The 21,312-nt window shown below is 41.7% G+C and overlaps 1 protein-coding gene and 1 long non-coding RNA gene across 3 annotated transcripts; one reads left to right on the top strand and one right to left on the bottom strand.

Annotated features, from left to right (window-relative positions):
* The first annotated feature begins 2,984 nt into the window (after positions 1–2,984).
* On the top strand, positions 2,985–17,661 carry LOC311440475. The gene is made up of 3 exons (XR_014695434.1): positions 2,985–3,090; positions 3,232–3,592; positions 17,556–17,661. It is a non-coding gene; the product is annotated as an uncharacterized lncRNA (long non-coding RNA).
* Positions 12,398–20,955, bottom strand: DMRTB1 (DMRT like family B with proline rich C-terminal 1). 2 transcript variants are annotated; one of them, XM_084527457.1, is made up of 5 exons: positions 20,095–20,955; positions 18,329–18,561; positions 16,891–17,035; positions 16,338–16,409; positions 12,398–13,730 (listed from the first exon to the last, which is right to left on the bottom strand). In XM_084527457.1, exons 1-4 carry the CDS (start codon positions 20,912–20,914, stop codon positions 16,351–16,353), a joined length of 1,257 nt encoding a protein of 418 aa, XP_084383583.1. In that variant the 5' UTR covers positions 20,915–20,955; the 3' UTR covers positions 12,398–13,730; positions 16,338–16,350. The 2 variants fall into 2 exon arrangements, with proteins under 2 accessions (XP_084383583.1, XP_084383582.1); XM_084527456.1 differs by lacking the exon at positions 16,338–16,409 and having other exon boundaries at positions 20,095–20,938.
* Between the last annotated feature and the right edge of the window lie 357 nt (positions 20,956–21,312).

Below are 21,312 nucleotides of genomic sequence, written 5' to 3'. Positions count from 1 at the left end.
GCTTCTCCCCGTGATTTTGTCCAATTCCTGTTGGAATAATTTAGTCTTTTTGGTCCTGATAGCATTCTGCCACCTACCAGTGTATACCCCGGGGTCTCTTTACTTTGTGCCCTGAGTTCCGTATTTGCAGGCTCCCTGATTAGGATTTTGTAAACCACTATTAGGTCTGTTCCCGCATTTCTTTCAGGACTCCCAAATCCAAATCAGCTTAATCTCCCCTAGCTTGCCAACGCCTCTGTTGCACTGGCTACCCAGGGGAAGGAAGATGCACCCCAGGAACTGCCCTGGCACTCTCCAGCTCCCCATGCTGGGGAAGAGTTGCAAGGACAGGCAGCAAAGTGCCAGAAGAGCACAAATTCCTATGGATCTTGCAAGGATCAAAAATTAGGACCTCCTTGGTCCCTTTCCCCGAGCAAATCCACATCCGGACATAAATGACTCACTAATCCTATTAGAAAACAGCGTCTTAGACCCATGCTTCAGTCCAAGCTTCAATTGTATTCACAATAACGTAATTCAGGAGTGACACAGATTTACAACAGATAAACAGTGATGTAATGCTGGTGTGAGAGAATTACACCCTCATATGTATATATACGCGAACAACCACATATATGTACATATATACACAACAAAACCACGTCCATTTCTTAGAGAACATTGTAAACTCAAATGGCATCTCAGTAGCAAAATAAAAGTACACGCCTTGTTCTTTTCTGGAACATTAAAATGCTATTTCCTTTTAAACAAAAGAAATTCAGACTTCAGTTGGCTTTATTTTCTCCACAGCTGATCAGAGTCATTGCACAGATTTGCAGAGATCTTGGAAGCGCAGAGCTCTCGCTGGCGCCCCCGCTGGGATCGCTGCTCACAGGTTTGTGTTTGGACATTACTTTTAGAACCATTTCCAAGGATTTTTAACAGAGCATGAGGATGTGCCAAACAAGTGAAACTTATTACAGACCCAAGCTCCTAGCATGAGAGCTATTTGGAAGGGGGGGAAACTGCACTGCTTATAATTTACAATAAAGAGAAACAGCATTTTGGTTTCATTTTGGTTTCCGATATTTTCAGGAACTGGAATTATTCGTATATACCTGACCTCTGAATGATGCTAGTCTTGTTGATGCAAATGACAACTCTGATATTTGTTAATTTATGTTTTCTGTGTGCTTATTTCCTCAGGCCTTTCTCATGCAATTATTTGACAACTAACACTTTCCGGTAGTCCCAGGTCTGGCAACGCTTTGCAGTGTGATGATCACCTGAGAGACACGACCAGTACCCAGGCTGGGTTAAATGACACCAAGCACATGTATCCAGACATCTCCCCAGACACAAGAGGACCCATGGAAGGTTCCTGGGCTGTGCTGAAGGTTCATCTCAGTCCTACAGCCACCCCAAGCCATCACTGTCTTTTTTTTTTCTTTTCCTTTTATCATAATCACTTGGGCTTCTGGGTAATTGGAACAATTAGGTTGATTAATTGCATGTTTGCAGTAAAAACAGAATACTGGGGAGGGTTATATTACAGGCTAAATATTTTCAGAAAACTCTATCAGCTGGTAGACATAACAAATGCAATCAGTCCAATGCAACATGAAGCTGCACACGTCGTGCAAACTGGTTTGCTCTGGAACTCAAATCTCCTTAAAAGAGGCCAAAGTGTTTAAAAAAATAAACTAAGTCGGAGTGCATAGGGGGAAAAGAAATATTGACATGTGAGGCCACTGTACTTCTAACATAAAGAAACATTGTTTTCCCTTTGGTCCTTTTATTGTCTAAATAGAAACTGCAAAGCATGGGAGAAAGCACACAACAAGGCCAAGTGCAGAAGTGAAGGTCATTAGCTTTTGGTTGGAAGTAATGAGTTACACTGAAAGGAAAATTAGAAAAGCACACAGTGGGATACCCACAATACGGACACATTCCTTAATGACAGCAAGAAGGCAGACTGACCTGCCTGCAACTGCAACACCAAGGATTTTGGAGAGGGATGTTAAACTCCAGAACAGAAGATATTCACCCTGAAAGTTTCATTTATTGAACCTTTGCTTATAGATCTGGGCTTTCATCTTCTGCTCATCAGTACACTGTTGAAATGCTGCAATGAAGCTTTCACCAAGGCCTCCTTCTGGATTCTTTGCAACCACCCAGTCTCCAAAGATTCACTTTAACTAAATGGATCTCCTGTATCCCCCACAACCACGCCAGCCATGGCTCATCTCTCACAGTGTCATGGTGGCCACCATCTTCCTGCCCGTCTTCTAAAGGCAACAACTGTTGCCAGCGATGTGCAATAAGCTCAGGTGTGCTCTGCAGAAGGGGGACAAATCTCTGAGCAGGACACAGCTCCACACTGAGGTGGGCTGACTGTTTTCAGTTCACAACCCACTGTTCTTGCTGATGTGCCCTGAGGCACTTCAGTCCAAAACAACTTTTAACACCCGTGACTATGTGGGATCCTGCCAAATGTGCTCATCAGTTGTGAGTCTTCCCTTCTGCTGAGCCTTTACCGGGCTATTCAGTGAGGTGCACTATAACATTTCTACATCAGTAAAAAGCCAGGTTCTTATATTGCCCACTCTACCACATACCTGCTTCATTCCAAGGAGAGAGAAGTGAACAGTGAAAGGTTTTATGTTCCATTTGCATGATTGGAGACTTTGTGCTTTAACACAAGCGCGGGGTCACAGGGCAGGAACACCCTGTTTTCTTTCCAGTCAGCATGAAACTGACGTTTATTAGATGAGTGTTTTGTTCTATTTGTTTTAAGTCGATTACATTTTAACTCAGTTCAACAATGCTGGAAAACCTGACAGAATATTCCAAAGCCTTTAATCAATGTGAACTTATTGGAAATGTTTGACTTTTAAAACAAGAGTATATTGTAATATGTTATTTACACCAGCAGATCTGTTTTTTGTTTCCAGTCACTGCCACGTGCTTGCATCTCTGCACTGGAGAAATCTGTGCTAAATATTTCTCTATTTGTGAAAAGTCTCCTCAAACATCAGTGTTTCCTGTGGCTTATTGAAGAAATTGCTTTTTATTTTTAACAGTGGAGTTTTTGTCAGACTCGTTAAACAGGTAATGATTTTATAGTTTGAGAATAAGCAATATGAATGTGTAAATTTGGGGGGGGTGGGGCAGAAGTGTGCTGAGGCACACATCAGTGGTATTTCTGTGCATTACCTCCAGAAGGGACCTATTATTTTATACGTTTTACAGGTTTCATCACATTCCAATCAAACACAACCACAAAACAAGACAACTGGCTCTTCTGAAGGCAAACGTTTATGAATCCAACTAAGTTAAATGCCTTACCTAACTTCTGAATGAATTTCCTGCATCCTCTCCTGGAGCCTCGCTCACTGTACAAGGAGAGGTTTCTTCTTGCATTTCTCTTCTCAGCTACATTAGCCCTGACCCTCCAAGCAATTCCAGAAGGTGCTGACACCACCTTCTCTGCAGCTAGGGACAGGAGGAGCTACTGTGGCAGCTGAGGCCACCCAAAGTCATGCACTTTTGCCAGCACTGGGTGCAGCCTGACCAGAACCAAGGCTCCTGGAGTTGTGACACATCAGCACAGGTCAGTGCTCGCTGGAAGGACCCCAGCCAGACTGAAAGACTTGCTCTATCCTAATTGCCTTGAGTTTACTTCCTTTAGCTACAGGTTGTTACTTCTAAACACAGATTTGTTCCTGCTGAGGAAAAAGCATCCTTCTACAGCTTGGACCAAACTTTGCATTCAAATATCCAGTTTGCTATGGTGATACTAACTGCTCTTAATCCATTTACATCTTGAAAAATATTCCTTAGCAAGGAATAGAAAGATAGCTAAAACTATTTTGCTTTTTCTGACTTTCATATGCTGTGAAATAGTAGCTCTGTTTAATGGGTGGTATTCTAAAACAGTGAGTAAAACTGACTCCTTGATGTTGCTCAAACATACAACAAGAAAAATAAACCTACAGGAAAAGACCTTGTTTTCTAGTCAGCATACCAAAAACAGCTTCTCCAATATAAGCATATGCTAACTTGAGCAGTATTTATTCATACAGGTAGTCTTACCTGAGGGTACCACACTTTGCTGAGAAGTCACTTCTGATGCTCTAGAAATTCACTTGAGTGAGGTATCACCCCAGCCTCTTCGCTTCAATCACTGCTCAGGATGAACAAAAGCAGTCAGATCATTCCCTCGCAAAACAGCTCCATTACTCTACCTCCTGAACATTGCAGTGCATTGAGGTTGTAGTTCCAAGCTTCTTTACTACCAGAGGTGGGAGTTCCAATGAAAGTCTTGCTTTGATGGCAAGTGGTTATGTTATGCTCAGACTGTATACAGAAACTGATGGTAACCAAAACACTGGAGGCAGCCTCAAAGCATGGTAACTTAGATTTAATCTGCTTCTTGGGTTGATGTAACATGGCGAGCTGCACTGTCAGGATTCAATGGTTTCTCAAGTAAGACATAGCTTACACACCAAAGTCAGACTCTTCTGCACTACATTACTTCTGCATGCATTTTCCAAACACTGACACAGTCTTGCTCCTACTGAGAAACTGTCCCTCAGTATCATCATATATGTGTGTTTTACATTTCTAACCAGGATTCTGCTTCGGAAGTTTCATTTCAGAATAGCACTGCTGGAATATTCTACTAAACCTTATACACTGTCCTCTGCCAGAGAAAAAATGCCTATGGTTTTGCATTCTGGATCACTTGCTGCTTTTCTTCCACAGAATGAACATCTTGTAAGGTTCAGAACTTGTATTCTGACCATAGTTCAATACATAATTTTCTTTACATTCTTCAGAGTTAGCATGTGTTTTTGTTGCCTCTGGCTGAACGTCCCTCTGAAAGGAACTAAACTCAGTGGATTAAATATTAGCCCAAGTTAACTTCCTCCAACCACAGTCACTTTCTTTGCATGTTTCTGCTTTCTTTGTAAAATTTCTTTCTCTAAATTGTGGCTCTCAATTTGATCAGATGCAAAAGCATTTACATGTGAAGGGAGAAAAAGTCCTGTCTGGTATGGACAAAATCCATCTTCTAGAACTGTTGTGCTTGAATGTATCAGAGGAAAATAAATGCTTACAACATCATGCTTGAAATACATTAAGTTGAAAAGTGAACTGTGACCAGTCCTAAATAAGTTTGTGTGACTGCCAGCAGGTCTTCATTTTTCTTCGTAGGCTCTGAGCTAGAGTCATTTCCTCTATATATCCTTGTTGGAGTTCCTGCTTTATAATGTGTAGGATATGTATTCTAGCTCTTTATCTGCAAAGGCTCTTAATTTCCTCATTCTTTCACTCAAGTTTGAAAATAGTGCCATTTATCTGGGTGAGAGGTTAATACCCTAGGTGAAAAACAAACAAGCAAGCAAAAAAAAACCACTTTAGATTCCTTAATTACAATCTACTGCTCTAGAACTCTAGCAGAATAGATACCACACAAACCAGATCTGTACACATGCTGCAACTTCCACAGCTTTATACTATATAACTCTAGCAGCTCTCAGGCCACATTTCAAGACCAAAAAAGGTCAGTAAAACCATTGATCTGATGAAACCAGGATAAGAAGAGAATTAACTGCCTGATTTAACTCAGCAGGCCAGAGGTCAGGTACTGAGCAAAGCCTTCCTGATTCAGCTTCAACTACTATACCCCCCTGCTGCGTGAATCATGCATTAAAAGCTGGCATATTTAACATGTACTAGGAATCTACTTAAAAGCTATATGACTTAAGCATTGTAATAATTACTAATTACGTTGACAATCTTGAGCTTAGAGGGGGAAAGCTAGAAACAGAATAAAAGTATCTTTGACCAATCTTTTCCCTGCAGTAACACCAGGAAGTTTATTTCTTTATCTTGCTATACAAGCATATGCAACCCTAGTGCAGAGGGGTCTTCAACAACAAGCTTAAATTGAAGATCCAGATGCACCAAGCACCTCTGAATATGCTCTAGAGAAAAAAATACCATAGTGAAACAAATGGGCAGTCCCTGCAGTGCTTTCTCCTCTTTCTCTTAGTGCTCTTTCCTATAGTACTACCTCTTGCAGCAGGCAGATCAAGAATCACCTGCCCTAAAGGTACTGAGTTCTCCTGAGAGAGCTAAAAGAGCTCTTTCTGAGCTCTAATTTATTCTGTGATGCCAGGAGCAATCATTACCCTCTGAACTATCCATTGCATGAGACTGACCACATTTCATTCAGAGTTCTTCAATACACCTACCTGCATTTCTTCTAAAGGAGCATGCATACTTGTTTTAGACTTAAAATAATGGAAAACTCATGCCACCCTGTTGGTAATCTGTTCCATTGGTTTACTGTCTTCCAAGTTTCACTTTTGGAAACTGGTATATACAATCCAAATTAGTTTAGCTACTAAGAAGCACTGTGAAGATTTAAATTGTTCTGAAACAGGCTTCATTTGACCTCGAATATTAGACTGAACAAATTTAACATGAATATGCACAAGTCTCACAGAGCTAACATTCCGGCTAAATGTCCATTAGGCCTAAATTTAAATCCATGGAATCCAAAACCACTAACAACTGCATTGGCTTGCTTTAAACAATGAAGGTATTTTGGCTTAAGTCTTAAATGTTTTCTTTCCTTGTTTTTAAACTACAGGGCTGTTTTCTTCTTTTAGACTTTTCAAATGGTAAAAATATTTTGAAAGCAAGAACTTTTAAGATGGAAGTCAAACAAAGCTACCTCAAATACTGGCAAAATGCATTACAATCTTGATTCTTACTTGTGAAATCTGATGCCATATACACCTTCCAAAACCTAGATATGGTAACTGACAAAGCTTGCAGGTGTGGGTTCAGCTTTTAGATGGCAGTGCCCAACACAACTAACCTGCTAACATGCTCGAGGTCTCCTCCAGTGTCCTCTGGAACAGACAGAGCTGGGTGCTTCGTGTACCCCCAAGTCTTGTTCTCCAGGAGCAGTGGCAAATCACCACCAGGTCCCTGTTACCCTCTCAGCACAGGCAAAAATTTTTCTTGGGATTTGCTTGGAGGGCTAGCAGTTTGCTCTGAACAAACTGAGCTGCAGAAGGCAGGCCTCGCACTGAGCGTTGTCTCCTCTGCATGGGGGCAGCAGGCAAGGCCCATGCACTGACAGTGCAAACCTGCAGCCCAGAGTGCCCACGAAGGCATCATTGTTCTCTTATTCCCACACACACACACACATACACACAAGGCAACACACCGAGCAATCTCTTGTCACACATGGCTACTGCAGGAGAGCACCAAGAGAAGCAGGCCCTCAAACTCAGCACTGTGAGGCAGCCGGCCTCACAGCGGTGCCTCAGGGCACCCCGGCCTGCCTCATGGCAGTGCCTCAGCAGTGCCTCAACCCATCTCAGCCCAACCGCCACCCTGACCCTCAGCCCAACCGCCACCCTGACGTGCGTGCATGAGGCGCGGCCACTCCTCTCATTAGTGCCCATTAACAAAAGTTTGAGCCTGTCCGCCCCATGACACACCTCAGAGGTTCAAAGCGGGAATCTGCGGCCTCGCTGAGGAGTCGGGGAGGATTTCCACCACCAACAGGGCCAGATAGGCTGGTACCAGCATGGACAAACACTTAGGCTGAAATACTAACAGAGAACTTGCAGGTGGAACGCATCCCATGGGAAACACAGGATCTTAAGCAGGATGCCAAAAGCCCCATACCTCCTGTTGTCTAAAATTAAACAGATCTCAAAAAGCCTTTCAGCGTAACTGTGCTTGGTGCACTCCATGGACTGAAGACTGGGGACAAGGGGACAATGAACTCAGAGACTGAAATCTGTCTCTGGCTTTCATGAAACCCTGCTTCTGGATAGTTTCCTGGTTTTCACCAGCAGTAAAATTTCCCTCTTCTTCAGCTTTTGAAATGCATAGATTTATAGATTCATCTGCTGCTTATAAACATGTTAAGAAAAACACTCTGTGGGTCATGTAAGAGTTTGCGATCTGCCAGATACCTGCTCAGGGCAAAATTCACAGGCTAGTCCAGTCCAAACACCACCCAGTTTGTTTTTCCTTCTGTGTTTTTAATTTGTTTGTTTGTGTGTGCTTGTTTTTGCATGACAAGGTCATCATTTTGTTAGCATAGTCCTTTCAGTTTACAGCCTCTGAAACGTGCATTAGCTCAAGTGTACTGATGTGCCACAGGAAAAGGCAGCTCCATGAACTCCAGCTACCGAGGGCAATGAACAATGCTCGCTTGAATCCTGCTACCTCAGGAAGGAGTGAGGGATCTCGCACCACATGAACAGAGCTGTTGGACTTTTCTGGGTGCTGATGATGGACACCAGGTGGCTTTATCCTCTGTAGTCACTCTCAAACCCACAAGAAACATGAGTCCAGGTTCTGATTCTCCATCTTCCACTATAACTGCTTTAAGTCTTTTGTTTCCTTAGATGAAAATTATTTTAATCTTCTCTATTTTGTTTAAGTTTCTCCCTTTGATTCATTTGTATGCCATCATTGCACTGGCCATGAAAAATACTGTGAAGTGTGTTGAGGAAAACAAAACACACAAAACAAAACAGCTGCAGACGCAAGAAAGTAAACCAAGCAGGTCTGGACTCCACAGATCTCTACAATGCTAAGCAGCTCGAGGGATGGTATTACCAGTGTGCATGACGTTGGAAAGACAGGCAGGAAGATGGCCAAAGTGCCTAGGGATATTTAGAGCAAATTTGTAATCCGAGGACTGAGGAACATTAGGAAGTACAGAACCATTTCACCACACGAGACAGTGGATGAGGAAAGGAATGTCAAAAAAACAACTACTGCAGGTACATGAGACTCTTGAATTATCTGAATATGAGTGAAAATTTACTGTGGAAAAGCATGAAGAACAGTCCATTTACACCCTGATCGAAAGAGCACATTTTTTAATGGGAAGCAGAATCTGTCTTGAAATAATAGGAAGGTTCTCCAAGGGAACGAGGCATGAGGCTGTTATTTAAAGCATATTTTGTTAAAAAAAAAAAAAAAAAAAAAAAAAAAAAAAGGTTTGTATTGCCCTAGTTTATATGGCCTGCACACTTTTGAGTAGATTGTACCAAGTAAGACTATGTAGTTCTGGAAGTAATTAGTAAATGAGACCAGAAATGCCTCCACTACAGAGAGTTTCATGAAATGAAAGTGGAAAGTGTGAGATCACAACTGGCCCACCGTTAGGGCCCTCATTAGATCCACAGACTGCCCTATGAAAGTCAGTAGCAAGGTCGCCGGTGATGTTGCATTTATAATGTCTGAAGAGGCAGTGGGAAGGGCCAACAGAAAGAAATCAGGAAGATGGTACCTACTGAAAGTGAAATTATTACCAAAATAAGCCTGTTTCTTGTTGTCGTTGTTGTTTTCTAGGAATGTTTTAGCCTAGGCTCTTCAAGCCTTACTGATGCCTGGTAAGAAAAACTTGTAAGGATACTCATGGAAGTAAAACACATGAGTAGGTGAACTGGCACATCACTGCCTGGTCATCTGTGATGGATCTGGAACTCTTTCAATGGCCTTGGCTACAATAAACCAAGCAGTGACATTCATTTCAGGAATAGAATCCACGAAGTCTTTCTTTACATTTGGATTCCTATCCTACATTTTGGCAAACTAAGTATAGACATAACTCTGTGACTAATACTAATGTTGCAGTAGTAAAATATTGGGCAAAAAATAGGAAAACCAGACCCATTTACCCATAAGAATGATTTAATTAGTTTCCACTGTTCCAAAGTAGGTATGTTTCACATCATAAAGAATTTTTCTGTCATGAAAATTATTTTTTTAAGGGGAGGGAGAATTTTGTTTGCAGCAAGCTGATTTTTATTGGTAGGCAATTAAAAATTTCTTTGGATTGCTGGTCAAAATTAATTACTCGCTAATGTGGAAAAAACAGCTACAGTCTTACTGTGGATTTGAAGTTTTCAATTGGGTGCATCTAATTCCAAGAAGAAAAATAAATAAATAAAACACTAGCAAGACTGTCACAATCACTGTCACACAAAAACCTGCTTCAGTCCAGATGTGGAAGCCCACACCACAGAAATGTTAAGATACTGCAGTATGCTGTGGGGCAATGACAAATGTATCTTACATATGTCTGCTGAGGGGATGTTATTACGTGATCCTTTTAGAATCCCCTGGGTTTGTTTTCCTTTTTCCAAAGCTCCTACAGAAAATGCAAATCTACAATAACCTGACATTTTGGACAGTGTCACAGACACCTCTGTATAAAACTTGGAGCTTAAACTTGCATACCTAACTAACGTTGTCAACTCCGTGCTCTTGCAAGTAATTCCACTGAAAGTAATGAAATTAGTGGTGTGAGTAAACCTTAAAGACCTGGCTCCTTATTTTAGGTTTCCCCCTTTAGTGTAGAGTCAAAGCTTGTTGTTCTGTGATGACCCAGGGGCTTGCAGTGAGGATAGAGGGTTGTCCCAGGTGTCACATATTAAGAATGGCATCTTTAGAAGTTCAGATTTAGCAAGGGAGTCAATCAGAAAATAGTGGCATAAATCCTATGTACAGAATTCCTATTGCAGTGACTAGCAGCTTGCATGCAAGAAGATTTCAGCAATGGGTATCATAGCTAGCTTTCCTTTTTCTTCCCAGGTTTTATGAATTTGACCAAAGTCTATGTGGCTTCAGCCTTAATAAAAACCAATAAAATTCTGGGATGATTTAAGTTGGAAGAACCTCTAAGTGACTTGTCTAATCCAAATCATTCCATTTCAATCCAAAATGATTTCATTATCCCTAAGACATTTATTTAAATAAATGGAGTCAGAAGAGATCACAGAGTTTAATTATTGGAAACATTGGTTAGCACTAAGTTTGGAATGAAAATTATTTGCTTTGAAGTCCTCAAATGCACAGTATGACAATACCAGTTGTAAAGGAACATTTTTTCCTTGCTTAAAAAGGACAAGCTGAGCATAAAATTAAGAATGAAAACATGTCATATCCATGTAAGATAATTCTACCTGTTAATGGTAAATTTATTCAATTTAAGTAATTTACTTTTCCACATAGAGATAGGTGCAAAAGAACTTTGGGACAGACTTCTTAGAAGGCAAAAAACTGAAACTTTTGGTCAGACACCAAACCAAGCAACGATTATACTTTTTAAACTGTATTTGTCCCACTATTGATTCCCTAGGAAAGCCAATTTTAACTATCCACCTCTTTGACCTTAGATGGGGATAGATGCCCATCATTTCATTACAGAAAGCAATCAGGCTGGTCAGGCATCATTTACCCATGCCCCAGGTCACCTTCTTTTCCCTCACATGCATGGAAATTATAAGGTTTGGTAATGGTTTTGCATATACTTTGCCACAGCTGTTATGATGTTGTAAAACTCAGTCATATCCCTCCTCAACATTCTCCAAAATAAGTCTCTAGTTCTTTTTAAGTTCCCTTGTAAGGCAACTGCTCCTTCTCCTTGTTCACTTCAGTTGAAGAGCCTTTTTCAGGCTCTTCTTTAAATTGCTACATTCCTTCTGAGATAAACACTGGTGTGCAGCAATGCAGTAAGAGAGATCCTACTGGAGTGTCATACCAGGATTTAAAGCCAAAGCCAAAGTTTTGGTTCACTGACAGACAGTTCAAAATTGGAAGACAAGTTAAATAAGGAGTCTGGCCTGGCAATCTGGAGGTGGTGACTGGCACAGAAAAACAGGGAGAAAACAGTACTGTATATGAAGTATTTCTGCAATGACTGTGCTTTACAGTCAGTGAAATGGGCTGGAATCCATCTTGCTTTTGAGATTTAAGGAGTGTAATACAACACTGAATATGACTTTGGAAAAATATCTGGGAAAGAGACTATTCAACTGTTCATCTTGTACATTACCATTTCCTTAAATCATTATATTGTATTTTAAAAAATCAATCAACTCCATCCACATAGGAACCTGCTTTGTGGGTGCTGATGGTATTTCTACTCATAGATTACTGTATTTTGAAAAGAGCTTTGCTCCATTCAAACACCTTAAAGAAGGATTCAGATTTTCCCTAGCACACAGAAGTTTTAAGAGGAGGTTTAGGACACTCCTGGGAGTGGAGATCCTGTTGTAAATCTAGCATATAACAAGTTGTACATCAGATTATTTGCTATAGATACATGTGTTTTTCAGTTTCTCCTCTTGGCAGTCTTCGACTTGCCGCTTTCACTTACTGTCCCCCCAAACCATGGCTGTGTGCTGGAAAACATTCATCTACTACATAAAAAAATAACTGTCAGTTTAGGATAATTTCTTTACATCTTGCATTGAGCAAGGGATTAATAGTACAAGTCGCAGAATAGAAGAGTGTTTATTTTACTGCACTCACCTTTAGAGTAGCAGTCAAAAATTTGAGGAGAAAAATACTGAAGCCTAAATCACTCCAAGCAGGTTTGTTACGCCAGGCATCATCTGAAATTTAGCTAGAAAAATTACATGTAGATATGTAAGCCTCAAATCATCAAAACCAAACCAATGATTCCAAGTATCTTTTTTAATTACACAAAAGCCCCCTCCCCCAAATTCTTCAAACATTAACAACTGATTCACTTAATACAAAACCAGTTCCATTAGGCAAAGCAGTAGAGGAATGCACCTTTCATTTTTATTTAAACAGTATTATTGAAAGTTAGAATATGTATGGCTTTAAGTAATTATTATTCTAAATGGTGCTTTGTCCTATTTTCCGAGGCAATCTCTTCACACCTTTAATATGCCACAGTGCACCTCCAGTCCACATGCATAAAGCTGTCTACATGAGTCCTTTAGAAACAAATTGTAGTTTGTCAGCTGCACTGAGTAACACAACGTTGAAATAAGGTATAAACCAGCAGAGGCACTCAGAGTCCTGAAGCCTGTGTGACAAGAGGTGCCTCCAAATCAGACTGTCCCTATACTGAAGGGGAGGTGCCTTAAAGGCAGTTCACCCAGAAAACAATGCAGGAGCACTGTATTTCAGCCTGTATCAGGCCTTTCTGTAAATTCCTCCCATGCCCCTCTTGACAAGTGTACCAAGCACCTGTTGTTCCCTTAGCCTGCTGAATCCAGAGAACCTGGTTCTTAGACAACCAGGTACATCAGTAACCCAGACTGTCTTCCCATCTTCTCTCACTCAGTCTTCAGGCTCTACGTAACTTAACTCTTCCATAATATTCAGAACTATGTTTCCTTTACAGCAAATTGATATACAAACAACACATTTTTGATTACCATCATGAACAAGAGAAGGCTACAAAGCGTACATGGCTTGGAGACCTCACTCTAAAATCAAGGAGTCATCTAACCTCAGCAAAGGAACCAGAAATCAGTCATAATCCTTCCTGCTTCCACCTGCTTAAGGAGGATGGGATTTACCTTCCCTTTGGAAAACCTTTTTTATGAACAAGCTTTACAGTAGAGGAATGAGGAGCTCCTAAGGAGCAGAGCTGTGAGGTTGGTAGCTCTAACATGATCATAAAGCGAGCAGGGGACTAATCCCCTTCTTCAGCTGTTGTGGCTGCTCAGTAACTAAGTGTCAGTCTAGCCTTGTATCAACTAACACTCTCCTCAATACTGAAAATAATGAAAACAATGCTGCCTGCCACTCGTCTTTTCTCCAAGCCATTTACTGTTTAGAATATACAGATTGGTCTCCATTTGCTTCTTCTGGGGATGAAGATGGCTGGCTAGGTTCACAAACCACCCCTGAATCCTGGCTGTCAGCTGCAGTAGCTGGAAAAAAAAAAAAAAAAAAAAAAAAAAAAAGAAAGAAAGAAAAACATTGAACACAAAAAAACAAGGCAACACCCAAATCCCTGTATTTCAATTTGCCTTACACATATATATCACACTTCCAGAGGTAAATTCCCAGTGCACTTTAAAAAATCCAGCTTGTTTTTCAGTGCAGTTAATTCAAAGGTGCTTCACATCAAGAGCCCTCCAAGCTGAGACATGGTACTTCAGACAGCACTACATTGTTTCAGCTGTGCTTCAAGAAATGAAGCAAGAGTGCTTGCTTCAAGATGGCAAACACTGAAGCTTCACTGGAATAGAAGTTTGAGGCAGGCTCTTCTGCACACTTAACTGCAGAGAATCTATGCCATGTCTTTTGAACACTGCTACAAATTTTTAAAGGACTGGACGCAGTGAATAATTCTCTTCACATCCAACTAGGAACTTCTATTGTACAAATTACCTGCCTATTTGCTATTTTACAAATTACCTGACTCGTTTTCTCAAGTGGCAACTTGGGTTTTTGTTTCTTTTTCTGTGGTTTATTCTTTTAGAAAGCCAACAACCTGCAACCAGACTGAAATGCCATACTGGCTGTTTCACTGGACATACCTCGTGCTTATTTTGTCAAATCTCCATAACACTAAATACAGCTTGAAATTGTACAACATGGTCCATACCAAATCACCACTGTAAACCTAACTGACCTCAGTCATTCCATTCAGCTGCAGTGAACTATTGACTTAAATCTTTCTGGCAGCAGCTTCTAGCCTTGGAAAATCTTTTTTTAAATAGGATGTGCTTTTTTAAAAAATAAAAATAAAAATTGTCATCATCTCATATTCCCTTCAGAGACTGCAGACATTTCTTCTCTCCAGTTATCCACTGCCAGAATTTTCTAAATCCATTTTCTTGCAACTGTTTGGCCAGAGAAACGATTTCACTTCAATTCAGGTCTCTCTGGAGGAAGGATGTTCTCAAGTCTAATTGCAGATTTGAATTAGTCCCTTTCTTAGGAAAAAACACATGACGTGATCCTAACACATCCCTATGTACTGAGTGTTACAGCTTTTCTCTTTTTTCAAGCATCTTGAAAACCAGAATCAAGGAATTGCTAGTTTCACTGGAGCTTCCCTCTATATCTGTATCTTCTGCCGCAAGGCTATTTTGTATATGACCTCATACAGAAATATCCCCCTCACTGGGTCACAATTGCAAATTCCTACATATCCTGGAACAAAAATACTATGTAGTGGAATTAATTTGTACCTCATCCCTGGCACTAAGAAAACTAGTTTGTTCTCTGAACAGCATAATCCATGATGCATTGTTTCCTATGGCTTTATGCCTGGGTTGTGATTCCCCTGGTGTGTAGTAAGGGCTGAGGTCATTAGATGGCATTTTGCTCTCTAGGGAGATGCTCTCATGACCTCTCTTCTCTACCCATTTGCCTGTTTTCATGACTGTTTTTCCAGTAAAGCTTCACTCTACTAATACAGGACTGTATTTCCTCTGTTTTCCTTATGCAACACCCGTAATTCTCTCCATGTCCCCTATGCTTGTCTGCTACTCCTAGTTCCTTCCCTTTTCTACACACCCAGCAGAACAGCTGCAGTATCCCCCAGATTTCTTGTTCCCACTAAGCAACAAAAAACATTAACCCTCACATACACTTTCTGCTTTGCCTGCCAGCCCTCAGCTTCCTCTCTTCCCCTTGAACTCATCCAAAATTACTTTACCTCCAGCAGCCCAGTATCTCCTGCACTCTGCATTAAAGTCCCAATACCTTTATCAATATCTTAAAATCTCTTCACATTTCTGTGATGTCCATACACCCCCCATACTTCCATATTCTTCATTTTCCTCTTGTCCACTTCTCCTTCTCATTTTTCCTTGGCTTTCCAGCCAGACATGAAGCAGACTGCTCTGGAGATCCATGCCCACTGCTGGGCTGACTGTCAGGGACTTGGTTGCTGGCCAAGGTTCAAACACATCAGTTACAAATTCAGCACAAACTGACTGCTAGCCAAACACCACTTCATGGCTGCAGAGATGATTTTGTGGGAGGCATATGCTTCCCTTGCAGATCAATATTGTGTAGGCCCGTGATCACAACAGATATGTTTGGCTGAAAATAACTGATGGGTTGAAGAGTTATGAGGGAACTAACATTAACAAAAATGAGACTTCACAAGCCTTATTTTGCTGAGAAACCAAGCCAAAGAAACTCTCAACTTTTATTTTGTCCCACATAACCACCACCACCATCTTTTTAATTCAAATGATACAATTACAGTCCTCGATTTCTAATCCCTCTTATACAAGAGATTTAATTTTTCACTGAGTGATGATTGCAATCTGTGTTCTGAACAGTCAGATTTATCATTTCTTATTTTCATTTCAAGAAGAGAAATAAAGTTACATTTATTTATCTGTATTTTCAAAAAGAATTTAACATGAAACTGGCTATTCACTCGTCTCATAGTAGTGGTTAATTCTCTGAGCAGCTCTACCCTCTTGTGGTCACAGCTAGCTGTAGCCAAATGAAAAACAGAAATATGCGCAACACATGAAAAAGACACAAAAGAGAGGGACACACAAACTTACCTATGCCAGTAATTTAAAATCCTGTGAGATTCAATATAAACAATTTGAGATTTTGAAGAGTCAATCTTTCACCTACAGCAATTAAAATATAGTATTTCCATATAAGCAAGAAATTTCACATTGTTCATGCTAAGTGCTAGTCTGTATTTTTTAACATTTTGCTTAAATTGCAACAGAGCCAAACTTTTTTTTTTTTTTTTAATATGTCCTGCAGACTAACTATTTAGACAAATATTTACATTTAGATCACATCAGAGATCATATTCTGGAATGGCTCTGAGTCCTGCAGCATCCAATGTCTGAGTGAGGTTGAGGCGCTTTTTGGCTGGAAAGACCAAGAATGGAAGGCTGCTTTCCCTAAGTTAGCCCTGCCTAGAACTGTACAAGCTGCCAGTCTGTCCTGGGACTTCAGAATCTCAGTCATGGCACCATCACAGGGATCTGGGAAACCCTGAAAACTGAATCTAGAATCAGGGTTTCTTGGGGGGGGTCCACCTTGGTTGTTAGGTATTGAAATCAGGTTAAAACTGGATCTCCCAAGGCTCATCCTTACCATGTGCTTCCTTGGTTGTTTCAGCCAACATGTTCAGCGAAAGGGGAGGTGGAATGTAATGAACACCCGGCAGAAAACCTGGTGGGATGAACTGAGGCAGAGGAGCGTAGTATCCTTGATGGAAATCTCCACCTCCATCTGGAATCTGCAGAAACACATGGAGCAGAGAACCTTAATTTAGAGACTCTCTCCAGGACACATCTGCAATATCATGCAATTTCTGTTTGAATTTTTACCTCTGACAATCCCAGATGTTTTTTTTGTCCATTTTATGGCCATATGTCACCATGTCTGTGCATATATTAGCACGTGCAAAGCTTGTGAATAGTGCAACATGCATGAACTGCGAGGTAGCAGCTTCTCAGACCATGTTTCAGCTGCAACTGACCTTATAAGTCCTCATTATCCATTCTGTCATCTCATCAGAGCAGTGGGTTTAAATCAGGAGCAGTTCACCTTCACCACTGACCTGGTACATTTGCCACTTAATAAGTTTAAGAACCATCATGCAATGGAGAGGCAATGTAGGAAAATGTTTCTTGCCATCACTTCCCTGACAATTATAGATTTTTCTCTGAGCCCAGTGAAGTTAGTGGCTCTACCTTCACTGCAGGGCTGGTGTGCACCACAGCATGCCCAACAGACCTTGTTTTGTGTGGTTACAGGACCTGTTAGAGCACGCCAAAACTCATTCCGTGTACAAGGAGAGTTTTCCACCCTTCAGAAGCCATAGCATCAGAGAAATAGGAGCACATCTCTGTTGGATCTGGCCATGCATCCTGTCTCAAGGTACAGACAAAGCTTGCATAAGACCTTTCTGTCTGTTTCAAAGCAGTTAAAAGTTAAGTTCAAAACCACATACGGTGGTGGTCTAGAAAAGAGATTTTCCAACCTGTGCATATCTGGTCCACTGGGATAATTTATCTGTGCTACAGACTGTTGTTAACCACCTTCTTTCTTAATAACCCCTAAAACGTGTCAGGGATTTATTATGTGAACAGAATACATTTGTTTGTTTTGAGGCAGACCACTTTGTCTTGATATGAACTGCTGAGCTGTACCCAATGCAGACAGAGTAGCACATGGCAGCTGGAAATCTAATAATGTGTCCAACCATGGTACAAAAACTGGACAACACCCATATAAATCAACATGACTGAAAAGAACTACAAGTGCCTACGCACACCATTACAAGTGACAGGCAAATTAGGATCTTGCTCCTTAGCAAGTCTCTGTGATTTGAAAGTTGATTTGAATATAGAACAGAACAGATCAGAATGGAACAGAACAGATTAGAATGGAACAGAACAGAACACAATAGAATGGAACAGAATAGTTTCAGTTCAGCTGGAAGGGAACTTCAAAGATCTTTTAGTCCAACTACAGCAGTACTTCTAGAATTAATTAATAATAATAATAAAAAAGAAAACCTACTTACTGACACAGAAGCTGCATTCCCTGGCCCATAGTTGCCAGGAATGTGTCGGAAACCTTTCTGAAGTGGTATCCCTGGAGGTGATGGCGCTCCCCTACAGCTTGGCTGATTGATGGCGAAGCCCATTGGAAATGGGTGGTAAGGATACACCCCAGAACAGCCAGGATACACTTTTGGAGGGTCTCTCTCCATGTATTCTGAGTTGACCATATATTCTGGAGGAAAAGCAGGGTGAGCTAGGAAACAATGAGAAAAGAACAAATAAAAGTATCACTGTAATTCTAAGGAGTTCAGAGATGTAACTGCAGGACCAAATTCCACTCTTAGCCAGGAAAATCTGGTTCCTTGGTTTCATGTTTAGCTCCTCATTAATTTATTTTATGATCTTTTAAGGAACAAAGGAAAAGTGCAACAGATAATACAATGCTACATAATGATCTGCATACTCTTCTGCCTTGTGCATTGTGAAGCTAGGCTTTAGTAAAGCACTCTCTGCAGAATCTTCTTTCAGCACATCTGCAACAGCAAGAAAAAACAACTTACCTTAGGACTTTTAACTACAGCAAAACTTAATAATATAGAGAAATAATAGGGTTCTAACTTCAGTGCTGTCACTTCATAAGTTAACAGCGAACGTCCTATTTTTAGTGACCGTGATGTACCCAGGCAATTTCAAATGCAGGAATCAATTACTTCTTTTGCTTTTTTACCTTGTGTCTGGGCTCTTATATGGCCCCTCTTAAGTCTTAAAAAACAGAGTGTCTATCTGAATACAAATAGGCTCTTTCTTGTCTACACATCCTCCTGCTGGTAAAAAAGTGGAAGAATTTGCTTCTAGAGTATGTCTACTTCTGGAGTACTGCAGTTATATTGTCTGTTCCCAAGCCTTTTTGAAATTGGTCAACAGATGAAAAAAAATAATTAAGGGATGGACTGATAGGCACTTACATAGCCAGCATTATATGCATCATTTCCTTGGGAAACCAAGCTTAAAAAAAAAAAAAAAAAAAAAATGAGCAGCTACTGACAGACTAGGTGGGAACAGCAGATGTCTGAAATGCCTCTTTGCTCCGCGCTTCTCAGACCAGCATTTTCTTTGCCTTGTAGACTGCCATCAGAGGCCCAGACTAATGACTACTGCAGTCAGTAGGGATTTCCATAAAATTACTATAGTAAATAGTAATAGTATGAAGTTACTATAATAAATAGTAATAAACTAGACAAGTTGCATGAAAGACTCTATTAAAAGAAGCAATTTAAGAGGTGACAGACCATACATTTTTTTCACCTGCAAAACCTATCCTCTGCTCTTAAAATCAAAATGTAGTTTTGCACCAAGTGACCTGACCCAAACTTAATCTTCGCTGCAGGAATTAAGGCCAAAAGGTCTCATTCTTTTACAGTGCTACCATAAAACGCTTGCTCCAGGCAACTACAGCAGTAACTTCCTCATTTACTTGCCATCCCATGTTTTTTAGCATTTTTGTTGCTGGAGGCTTGTGCCTGTGAATACAGTACTCTGAGAAACATGTACAAACACCTGTGCTGCAGTCCAGCAGAGTTTGATTTCCCTCCCTAATTTCCCTCCCAGAGAAGAGCCAACTGATGGAGCTTCAACCTTGCACCAAGCAGCAAGAGCTCCATGAGACGCGCTGCAAGCCCCACCAAAGGAAAAAGAAACCTGGGGCTGCACATTCAGCATGGGTACCTGCAATGAGGGAGGAAAGAAGAAGAGGCAGGAATGGCTTTTTGAGGAGCTGGAGCCTTACCGTAGTCCCAGAAGGGAGGGCCACCTGGAGGTGGTGGCAGCCCCCTGCGTGCCATGCCTTTGTCACTGCCACCGACGGGCTGGCTGCCCTTCGTCCCCTCATGGCTGCTCTGCTCAGGGGCGATGGCCACACCTGCAGCCACCCTGGGGCCTTCTCCTGGGGGCACAGGGCCCACGGCCGCCCTGCTCGGACAGTCGGGCACCTGCTGCCTCAGGGCCTTCTGGGCGGCCATGATCTTCTGGCGCTCGGTGATGAGGGAGCACTTGTCGCAGGGGCACAGCTTCCAGCGGCACTGCCCGGCGTGGCCCTTCACCGGCACCACGAAGCCGTGGTTACGGCAGCGGGAGCACTTCGGGGTCCGCACCGCTGCCTTCGCCGCCGTGGCCTCCCTGGCCTCCATAACCAGCTCTCTACCACACCAGCACACCTCACCAGCCCAGCACACCCCGGCAGAGCCCTCCAGGGTGCTTATATATAGGGCATGGCCACCTCCACCCCAGCATGTAGCAACTGGGACAGGCGGGGCAGGAGAGCCCATTGCAGGGGTGGGGAATGCCCTGCTGTGGGGAGGCTGGGCTAAGGGGCTGCATGTCCTGCAGGCCTCCCCTCCCTGGGCCAGGCTCAGCTGTAGCTGCCCGCCTCCCCCTGCAGCCCCCCCAGCAGGGCTGGAGGCAGAGCTTAGCCATGGGGGTTGGAAAATGACACAGGGAGGGGGCTGCACCTGCAGGAGCACAGGGACAAGTGGAGCTCGCTTTAGTTGATTTCCCTGTGCTGGTGCACGTGGACTGGCAGGAGTGTGCATGGGAGAGAAATGCACCATCCCTTACACCCTTAAGTGACGGTTTTCCCTTTTGGCACTTTAATGTCCCCACTCACTTTCATACATCTCATGCATTTGCTTTTAACGTGCACAGGATTTCAGCTCCATTTTGTTTCTAATTTGCAGTATACTTCTCATGATTAGGAGGAGACTGACTGCTTCAGCAGAGGAAAACACTGTTTCATCTTTCTGTTTTTCAAAACAAGGTACTGGGATGAAGGTGTAAAGCACACACCATTTGAAGGAGACACCACTGTCTCTTTGTCTCAGAATTCCTTCGTCTCTGGAAACAACAACTGGCTTACAATTGGAAATAAAGGAATGCTCCAGTTTAAGTATTCATAATAAAGCACTTGTTATTTGTTACTGTTGGTAGCTACAAAACTGGTGTTTACACA

The sequence above is a fragment of the Aythya ferina genome (genome assembly GCF_964211825.1).
Source record: "Aythya ferina genome assembly, chromosome: 8".
Lineage (NCBI taxonomy): Eukaryota > Metazoa > Chordata > Aves > Anseriformes > Anatidae > Aythya > Aythya ferina.
The sequence above is the reverse complement of the archived record's forward strand: the minus strand, read 5'-3'. Positions and strand labels throughout refer to the sequence as shown.